Source organism: Ovis aries, chromosome 3, assembly GCF_016772045.2.
Source record: "Ovis aries strain OAR_USU_Benz2616 breed Rambouillet chromosome 3, ARS-UI_Ramb_v3.0, whole genome shotgun sequence".
NCBI classification, from domain to species: Eukaryota; Metazoa; Chordata; class Mammalia; order Artiodactyla; family Bovidae; genus Ovis; species Ovis aries.
In genome coordinates this window covers 103,958,317-103,968,417 of record NC_056056.1, presented here as the reverse complement: position 1 = coordinate 103,968,417, position 10,101 = coordinate 103,958,317, and the positions used below count along the sequence as shown (strand labels likewise).

The 10,101-nt window shown below is 56.7% G+C and overlaps 1 protein-coding gene across 1 annotated transcript; it reads right to left on the bottom strand.

The window, feature by feature from the left end:
• Positions 1-247: 247 nt before the first annotated feature.
• NEURL3 (neuralized E3 ubiquitin protein ligase 3) lies at positions 248-7,890 on the bottom strand. Its single transcript, XM_027967102.3, has 4 exons — positions 7,828-7,890; positions 3,955-4,440; positions 2,753-2,824; positions 248-1,862 (listed from the first exon to the last, which is right to left on the bottom strand). The coding sequence occupies exons 1-4, from the start codon at positions 7,853-7,855 to the stop codon at positions 1,654-1,656; spliced, it is 795 nt and encodes a 264-aa protein (XP_027822903.1). The 5' UTR covers positions 7,856-7,890; the 3' UTR covers positions 248-1,653.
• Between the last annotated feature and the right edge of the window lie 2,211 nt (positions 7,891-10,101).

Below are 10,101 nucleotides of genomic sequence, written 5' to 3'. Positions count from 1 at the left end.
AAGGCCAAGGTGGCAAGGGCAGGGCCTGGTTGTAACTTTAAGGCTGGATCTGTAGGCTCATCCTGTTCACCTGCTCCGCAGAACAGAGTCCGCAGGCCTGAGCGCCCAGGCCCCTCTCACTGCAAGCCCAGGGTGTGCCTGCGAGGGACAGGAAGGCATGGCCCCACGCCTCTGCATCCTGACCAGCTCGCAACCCTGCTCACTCCTGCTGATGGCAACAAAGGGGACATATATGTTACAAAATCACTCACGAGAGACAAGCTTTATTTTGATATCTCAGAAATCGCAAGGCAATATGCACAACAACAGTGCACTCTGAAGGGTCCGCTCGACTTCAGATGCACAGTTTTGCTGGGATCTCATGACTGCTGGGCCAGGAAGGTGGGGCAGCTGACTGCGGATCCCCTTTACAGAGGACTTGTTTTTAATTGATTTCTATTTATCTGTTTGCTTGTTTGTTTATGGCTGCGCTGGGGCTTTGTCGCAGGGCATGGGCTCTTGGCTGCTGCGAGCGGGCTTTCTCTATTTGCCGTGAGTTGGGGCTACTCTCTAGTTGCGATGCAGAGGCTTCTTGTTGCGGTAGCTTCTCTTGTGTGGAGCACGGGCTCTAGGGTGCACGGGCTTCAGCAGCTGTGGCTCATGGGTTCTAGAACATGCAGGCTCAGTAGTCACAGTCCAAGGGCTAAGTGGTCCCATGGCATGTGGGATCTTAATTCCCAGACCAGGGATCAAACTGGTGTCCCCTGCATGGGCAGGCAGATTCTTAACCACTGGACGACTAGGGAAGTCCTGCAGAGGACTTGTAGATGACCTGGCTTCCCTACAGACTGTGAACATTCTGCCAGGTAGACAGAAGCCGAGATATTGGAGTAGAAAGGCCCTGAGCTCCCCTCCCCTCAGGAGCACACCACAATGTGGGGTTGCTAGTGGGGAGAGGGAACGGGGGAGAGGCAATGTAGGGGGAGGGGATTGAGAGGTGCAAACTGCTAGATATAAAATAAGCTACAAGGATGCACTGTGCCACAGGGGAATATAGCCAACAGTCTTATAATAATGACAAATGGAGCATAGCCTTTAACAATTATGACTCAACAGCACATCAGTAACTTTTACAATATTGTACATCAACTATACAAAAAAAAAATTCCACCCAGCTGCTCCCCGCATCTGGTCCAGGCTCCTCAATACCCTGAGTGGGCAAGGCTTCACCAGACACGCACATATATCTTAACTTCCTCAGTCATAAAAGCAGGGGTCAAGCCGCCCTCTCTACACCAAGGCCCTTCTCACTGACACAGCTTCTTGGAGCTCCCGGGACTTAGGTGTACCACGGGTTGCTAGGTCCATGGTGGCTGAACCCCAAGGCTAGCTAAAAGCCTTGCCACATAGCAATGAACCTGGGACTAAGCAGAAGGGCGAGATCCTGGCTGGCCCATTGCTAGCCACCTTCTCCAGCCAGGGAGGCAGTTCCGGTGTGGGCAGAAAGGGGCGTCTCCTGGCTCCTCCGGCCCCAACCTGCTGAGGAGGAGCCATTGTGACCTTGAGCTGTCTCTCCACCACGCCTGCTGCTGACCAGCATTGCCGACTCTTCTCCAGAAGGATGGCAGAGCCGCACCTCCTCCGTCGGCAGGGGCCGGGCTCAGAGCTCTGCACCTATACCAGGAGGCCCTCTCCAGCACCCAGAAAGAGAGGGTCCCAAGCCGGGGCCACCGCCTTGATCTCCCAGCGACACACGGGGCATCTGGCCGTGTCCCTGAAGACCCTCCAGGCACAGGAGCTGCAGAAGTGCGTGTGGCCGCAGGGGACTAGGCAGGTGTTGGCAACCTGGTGGGAGCAGATGGCACACTCTTCTCCTGCTAGGGCTGGGGAAGGGGACAACACAGGTCAAGGGTACGAGGGGGCCACGAGGGGGCAGCCCACTCGTATCGCCACAGGACGGAGAAGCACGTGGTCCAAGGATGAAGAACACTGCCTCATAAGAGAATGCTCATAGTGCAATCAGTGAAAAAGGCTGGGAAGAGAATCGTCAGGTACATACATGCATAGCATCAGATTCCAATTTAGAAAAAAGGAAAACAGGCACAAATAACTCCCCATGTGTGGTGTGCTGTGCTTAGTCACTTCAGCGGTGTCTGACTCTGCAACCCCCTGGACCACGGCCTGCCAGGCTCCTCGGTCCACGGAATTCTCCAGTCAAGAACACTGGAATGGGTAGCCATGCCCTCCTCCAGGGGATCTTTCCAACCCAGGGATCAAATGCACATTTCTAACATCTCCTATATTGGCAGGCAGGTTCTTTACCACAAGCGCTACCTGGGAAACACCCCTCTCCACTCCTGCCCTTATATATATATGATTACAAAATACCAGGAGGAAATCTACCTAACAGGCAATGTGAAGTTTGGGAGGTGTGTGTTTTTTTTCACTTCCTTTTTTATCCTTGAATATGTATTTTATTTCTGCTTGGCAAAGGTTTTTTTTTTTTTTTTTTTTTTTCCTATGAACAGGGATTTCTCTTTTAAAAGCAGGCAGACAAAATAACATCTGTTCATGAGTGTGCCCGGTAACTTATGAAGCCAGCCAGTGTCCTAGAAGGCAAACTGTTACACGACTTTCAGGTTTCGACCTAGAGCCTGTGGGAGATTTGATGGTACTTGGGAAGACATAACTGAGTTCCCAGGGCTGGGGCCTTGCTCAGCTTCCCTAGCTCTGGAGCCCTGGGGAGAACCTGGTGCTCAGGGAAGCCACTCACCTTTGGGCCCAGGCAGAACCTCATCACGGAGGCCGCTTGGCATGGTTGTGGGGAAGCTGTTGGCTGTAGGATCTAAGGCAGAAAGGGAAAGTCAGGACCTGGGGAAAGCAGTCAGGGTGTTTCTGTTCAACCCATCTCCCCAGTCCCTGCCTCCAAAGCAGAGTGTCCACCTCCTTTCTTCTCTGGGTTGCAGTGCTGCAGCTCCAAGCCAGGGGTCCAGCCCTGTCCTGGCCACCCCCTTCCCAGTGGGACCCAGCAGAGAATTTGTGGACCTGCAGCTTTTCCATCCTAATCCACGCTTCCTTCAGACAGCTCCTCTCTGCCCCACTGCCTGAGCAGAGATCTTCAGCATTAGTCACCGGCCCCAAACCAGGTGTGTAACAGAATCCCCCAGGAGGTGGGGAAACAGGGCCTGAGCCGTCCGGGCCACCAAGTCAGGCTCCCCAGGGGTGAAGCTCAAGCAGAAGGCTTGTGCAGGCCCCTGGAATGCTGCCCAGGCATGCCAGCACTTCTTTTTATGAGTCTCCCTGTATCCCTTGCTCCTCTGAAGTCCACTCTCCTTCCAGGTGATCCTCATTTCCCCACTGGGTGCCTGAGCATCTCAGCTTTGCCCCCGCCAGGCTGCCTTCTTGCCCACCTCTAACTCGCACACTCATGTTCCCTTTGTTTCCGCCCCTGTCTGCAGCAAACTTCTACTTTGACTGCAAAACCCAGCATGCCCCGAATATATATATTTTTTGTAAATGAGACCAGCCCTCTAACACATAGGGGTCCCCAGCCTCCGGGATCTGTTGCCTGATGATCTGAGGTGGAGCTGATGGGATAATAATAGAAATAAAGAGCACAAGAAATGTAATGTGCTTGAGTCATCCCGAAACCATTTCCCTCCCCCCTCCTGTGGAAAAGCTGTCTCCCACGAAACTGGTCCCTGGTGCCAAAAAGGCTAGGGACCGCTGCTCCAACATATGTTTGGGGGTGCCGGGCATGCCTTCTCGTTCTTCAAAACAGGGTTGCCCTCCCTATGACTGGGTCTGGTCCCCAGCGAACATCTTCATGCCCGGACAGAAGCTGATAGAAAAACTCCATGTGAAAGAAACCACAGTTCTGCCCGACTCTGTATGCGGGTGAGGTACCACCGGGGCCGCCGCCTCCCCCGCCCGCATTCCCGGGGGCGGTGGCTGGGTCCCCAGCCCTGGCCTTACCTAGCAGCTCGATGGCCTTGGTGGTCCCGTACACGTCCATCACGGCCCAGAGCGGGGCGCCCATGAGCACGCCCTCGCGCAGCAGCCGCCGGGGCCCCGAGTTGACCTGGGCGAAGATCTGGCCCCGGCGGTTCACCCAGAAGCGCACCACGTCGCCTGGCCTCGCGCGGCCGTCAGGCAGCATGGCCGCCCAGGTGTGACTCTGCTGCTCCAGGTCCGGGCACAAGAAGGGCGGCAGGCTGGGCGCGGGCACGCGCGCGGGGTCCAGGCGCGTGAAGCCCACGCGGAGGCCGCCCAGCCAGCCGCGCTCCTGCAGCAGCAAGCGCAGCGCCACGCGCTCCCCTGGCCGCACCGGCCGCTGGCTGAACACGATGCCGTCGTGGAACGTGGCGCGCCTGCACGCGATGCTCCGCTGAGCATCCAGGCGCACCTGCGTGCCCACCGCCTGGGCGTGGAAGCGGAGCGCCTCTCGGGGAGGCTCAGCATCTGCGGCGGGGGCGGGGGGTCAATGCAGGTCGGCCGCACACACCGGCTGGGCTGCCCGGCCGCCTGGAGCCCTCCCCACCAGAGGAAGGGGGCATTTCCACCAACCCATGTCCCTGGGGCCACTGTCCCCGCTCTCCCCCCATCCCTGCTCCAGAGACCTTCTTAGAGCCAGTAGGGAACCCGCTTTGCCTGTCTGGGATCACAGTTCTCGCCTGACTCTTCCCAAGGCTCAGTTTCCCTCCCTTGCTGCTGCTGAGTCAGAGCCCTGTCCGACTCTTTGAGAGCTATGGACTGCAGCCTGCCCGGCGCCTCTGTCCATGGAATTTTCCAGGCAAGAATACTGGAGTTGGGTTGCGATGGGATCTTCCCAACCCGGGGATCCATTCCTGGTTTCCTGCATTACAGGCAGATTCTTTAGCACTTAAGCTACCGGGGAACCCCTCCCTCCCTTAGGGATGTTGTAAAAATTAAGGGAACTGTTGACAGTACCAGTTCTGGATACCTGGTGATGGTTGTTATTGCCATTAACTAAAGAGAGCAGGTTTTAGAACAGTCAACAGATGACCCTGCTTTTGCTTGACACATACATTTATACGTGTGTCACTCACATGTTTACACATGTATAGCCCGTCTGTATCTAGAAACAGGCTGAGAGGAGGTGGGCTGGCATGCTGTTTGTGGTCGGCTCTAATTCTGCAGTGGGCAGGGGTAGAGGCTGGTCGGGAAGGGGGCTGCGGCTGAGTATTCCCGTCTGAATTTCTGACTTTGCCACAGAGAACCAGCCTCACCCCCCAGTGAGGGTGACTTCTCTCATCCTGGGAGAGAAAGAAGGAGACTGGTAACTCCCAAAGTAGTGAGGGTGTGAAACCCGGAAAAGGGGTCCCAGCTCAGCCCCTCAGAATTGTGGGCTGGGCCCAGCCAAGGCCTGGGTAAGCTTTGAAAGCAGGGGACTTCCTGACTTGCCTCCACTTGGCAGCTGGGACGGGAAAGCTCCTTGCTGGGCAGCCCTTCCTCTCAGTCCCAGGGGCCTGAAGGAAGCTGGTGGAGCTTCCTGCCCCAGGAAGGGCGCTTAGCCAACTGCCCAGGTCTTAGCTCTCTCCCCCTCCCCTCCTGACCCTGTTTTTTCTGGGTTGGAGGAGGGAAGCTGAAAATACAAAGAGACGATCAATCAAAACTCGAGCCAGGGAACTTCCCAGGTGGTCCAGTGGCTAAGACTCCACGATTCCAGTCAATGCAGGGGGCACCCGTTCAACCCCTGCCCTCCTCCCTGATGCTCATATGCCTGCAAGGTGTCAGCCAGGCGCCAGGAGGGGAGGCTCGGTGTGGTCAGGCACAAGGCACATCCTCAAGGTCACAGCAAGTCCGTCCCTGACCTCCACCGGCTCTGGGAGCAGTGGGGCGGGAGCCAAAGACGCGGCTGATGGGATTGCTGGGTGCGTGAGTCCCTCGGCAGGGCAGGGGGCCCTGGGGACACTAGGAGGAGCAGACCTAGCCTCTACAGGAATTTGACAGTTTGCAAAGCTTACCCCTGTCTCGAGAGTTTCCCACTGGCCCGTGGGAGCTATGTCCTCATGCCCCAGTTAGAGGAGGGAGGCCGGGAGGGGTCACAGTGCCGCACAGGACACCAGGGCCCAGCCGACTGCTGCTTCTCCCAGCTGCCTGTCCGGGCTCCACTCACTGTCTCAGCAGTGGCCTGAGTGTGGCCCTCGCAAGGCACACAGGGCTCCCTGGGGGTCAGCCTGTCCACACGCAAGGTCCTGTATGGCTGTGTTAGTTGTTCACGGCAAAAGGTCAAGGTTGAGTGGCAATGACAGCCACCCACGTACCGCCAGTCAGGCAGAACTGCATCTGCCCACGGGGCCCCTTCCTCTGCTTTGCACGGGGCTCTGTGCCTGAGTTTCGGGCTGGCTCTGGATAGTACCCCCTTCTCCAAGGCTGGCTGGCAGGGCTCCTCCCGTCCTTTGACCCAGGTGACCCAGTCCAGCCTGCTCCTGGGTTGGGGCGAGGCAGAGGTGGGCACTGGCCAAGAGTGGCCCTCCAAGGAGGCTTGTCCCCAGCCAGCTGGGCAGGGAGTTCTGAGCACTTTATGCCTGCAGGTGGCTATTCTCATCAGCCCCACTTTCAGGCAGCATCCTGAGGCTCCTGAGGCGGAGTCGCCCACGGGGGACCCTCCCAAACTACTCCGCCGGCCTCCCCTAGCCCCACACTGTGCACTGGCTTGGCAACAAGGGCCCCCTGGGTGGCTGGGGAGCAGGGAGCACAGTCATGGCCTTTTGGATGTCCTGCCCTCTGGACAGGCGGATTCCAACCGGAGAATCTTTGCAGCAAGGCTCTTGGAATGTAAATGGCCAGGCTCAGTGAGGACCTCCCCAGGTCTTCATCTTCATCCTCAACACCCCTCCAGTCACCAAGCCTCTCCTGGCACCTACCAAGTGCCTTACAGACCCCCGGCCACCCCCCAGGGAAGCACTCGGAGGAAACTGAGCTCAGGGAGGTGGTCGTGCAGCTGGAAGTCAGGGAGCCCCAGCCCAGCCCCTCACCCTGCACTCCTGCGCGCCCTCCTTCGTGGCAGCAGCACTGCCCGGAAATCCAAACACTAGCTGCTGCTGGGCTTTGGCAGCGGCGGCTTGGCCCTGCGCCCGCCCCTGGATTCAGGTGCCCCCTGCTGCGGCCGCCCCCTGCTGCTGCCGCCCAGGAACCTAGGTTACTATGGAGCCAAGGGCTATGGGTCCTTCTGCTTGGGAAGGAGCAGAGTCCAGGCTCTGGGAGCAGGGATGCGTGGTCCAGATCTCTAGTCGTAAGAGACCCAGCTCTCCAATCCCTGCCCTGCACACTAAGGCAAAGTTGTGACCTCAGGTGAGACTGGCAAAGAACCATTGAGCCCGGTGACCCTGTGGTCTGTGCTTCTGGCAGCTCTGTAACCGGCAGGATGGGGGCATTGACCCCCAGCCTGCGGATGAGGAAACTGAGCCTCCAGGGAGAAGTGACTGGGCAGGAAAGGTCCCCACAGCTCTGTGAAGGCAGAGCTGGGACCCTGGTCTTCCACCAGGCCCCCTAAACTCTACCCTCTCTCCCACCCCAGCCAGTTTTCCCTCTGCACAACAGGCTCTGAAAGGCAAAAGAGTCATAAGGTCTTTGCATCACTACAGGGCTTGTGACCTGAGTTTCTCGGCCTCTATTGGGTTCTTGCAGAGAAAGGAAGTTTTCACTACCTCCCAGCCTCATAACAGCTCACTGCCGGGCAGCCCAGCCTGGATGAGAAACTCCCGAGCAATATTTCCACTGACTATACCTCTATCTCCTGAGTCTTCCACCCCAGAAAACACAGAGCACCCCTCTGCTTCTTGTCCTTCTGGTCCAGGCACAAAGCTCAGGGCTTGCACTTACCAGCCTGAGGGCAGATCTGGGACCCCATCCGCCTGGGCTCCTCAGGTGTGGGTCCCCGGGTCTGAAGAAGGCCAGGGGACAAGTTTCTCAAAGATATTGGGCAGGTCCTCTTATCGTGGAGCCAGGATCATATTACAGCGTTGATGATTAATTAGAGTTTGCAGTCACAAGTTACCATATCCAGGGAATTTCCTGATGACTTCTGGTTTGCAACAGTCCGGTGCAGCTGGTTGGCCCGGAGGAAGCGGGGACTCGGGAGATGGCTGAGGTCGGATGTGGAGGAGCCTTCTCTCTTACTTCTGACCAGTTGTGATCAACCAGCTGTGCGTTATCACTGCCCGAGTTGTGTGCATTAACACGACCTGTACCCAGACCTGCCCCAAGAGACCTTGACTCCAGTGGCCTGGGGTGGAGCCCAGCATCGGCCTTGTTTAAAAGCACCCCCAGGGACTTCCCTGGCCGTCCAGTGGTGAAGACTCTGTGCTTCCATTGCAGGAGACACAGGTTTGATCCCTTGTCAGGGAACTAAGATCCCACATGCCATACAGTGAGGCAAAAAAAAAAAAAAGTAAAATAAAATAAACAAAAACCAAAATAATAAAAGTACAAGCACCGCAGCTGACTCTAATGTACAGCCCAGGGTAGAGAGAGATTCACTGCTACTGACCCCGGTATACAGGAGGTGCTTAGTCAGTGTTGGTGAAGTGGGCTGAACTGAATTAACTGCATTCCAGGACCTTCAAAGCTGCCCCAGGCCCGGGTCTCTGGCCGAGAGGAGAAGGGCCAAGCAGAGGTGTCGACTGCGCCCCATCCTTGCTGAAGCTGGAATTCCACTGCCCAGAACCCCCTGTGGGACACAGAGAGCCCCGCAGGGGGTCACGCCCAAGGCCAAGCTCCCAGGGAGTTAGTGATGGCAAGAGGGGTCCGAGATCTTTCGCCCCTTTCATTCCTGTTAGAGAAACTGAGGCTGGTAGCAGGGAAAGTGGCTTGCTCTTAGTACTTCTCAGATCACAACACGTGAGTCTGCTGGGGTCTTACTAAGGTGCAGATTGAGTCAGAAGCTGGGGCAGGTGTGGGATTCAGCCTTTCTAACAAGATGGTTCTGTAGACCCCACTGCAGGTGGCAGGCCCTAGGTGAGTCTGGAGGCTTGTGGGTGTCCTGGCCCTTGACTTCCAGGCTAAGGCCCTCCCCAGACCCTAGACTGAGGCCATCAGCAGTGGCTACTCTGCTTTGGTTTCGTTTTCAACGTTTATTTATTTGGCTGCTCCGGGTCTTGGTTGCAGCATGTGGGGTCTAATTCCCAACTTGGAGTCTTAGCCCCTGGACCACCAGGCAAGCCCTCCGATCATCGACTACTTGGAACTCAGCTGAAGGGGTGGATATGCCCCATGCATTTCCCTGGGGACAGTGGTGCTGTGGGCTGGGCAGTTTGACTGGGGGTGAAGAAGGGAAAGGGTGGGTGTTTGGAGACCCAGGTTCTGTCTCCTGTGTTAGTTTAACCTCTCTTTCTCTCCCCAGGCCTTTGTGTTCCCCCTGTGTAGAATGGAAAACCAGGATGCCCTGGTCTGCGGGTCACTGCCAGCCCCAGTGTGCCAGGATTTTGGTCCTGGTGACAGCTGCTTGGCCTCGGTTGACTTCAGAAGGTGTTGCTGTGACTCTGGACCATCTCTTCCACGTCAAGCCCCTCTGCCAGGCTCTCTAGAAACTGTCTTTCAGGTCAAAGGCAAACTGGTGAGAAGTCAGGAGCAATCATAGTGAGTCCATGGCTGATGGTCCTGCTGGCCTAGTCGGAGAGATCCTGGCTTAGGGCTGGAGTCAGAGGCTGCCTTTCCCCCCAGCCCCCACCCTGACCCCGCCTGTAGGGCTGGCTGTTTGCCTTGGGTGAGCTGGAGCCAAGAGCACCTTTCTGATAAATCACATTCCTATAAAAGAGATAGTTATGGTATCTTATCAGGGCAATCAGGCCTTGAGCCTCAGCCCATCTGGAAAATTACTGGAGAGGCTATGGACGTTAGGCTGGCCAGTGCCAGCAGGCTGAGATGGTATGGCCTCCTCTTCAGGACCTCAGTGGGGTGGGCGTTCTGAGAATTCAAATCCAGGGCCTGGGGTGCTGAGGCCTTCCCTCCCATCACACATTCCCCAGGGTTTTTGTTTGAATGACTTTTATTTTTTCTAATTTTAATCTCTGGCTGCAGTGGGTCTTTGTTGCTGTGAGTCGGCTTTCTAGAGTTGCAGCGAGCATGGTGCTCAGGCTTCTCATTGCGGTGGCTTCT

Bases quoted from the DNA above. Each gene is read 5' to 3' on its own strand.
- NEURL3 (XM_027967102.3), bottom strand. From the start codon at position 7,855: ATGGGGTCCCAGATCTGCCCTCAGGCTG. The intron at 4,441-7,827 runs GTAAGTGCAAGC...CCCCCGCCGCAG, and splicing joins CCAGATCTGCCCTCAGGCTG to ATGCTGAGCCTCCCCGAGAG. The intron at 2,825-3,954 runs GTAAGGCCAGGG...TTTCTGCCTTAG, and splicing joins CAAGGCCATCGAGCTGCTAG to ATCCTACAGCCAACAGCTTC.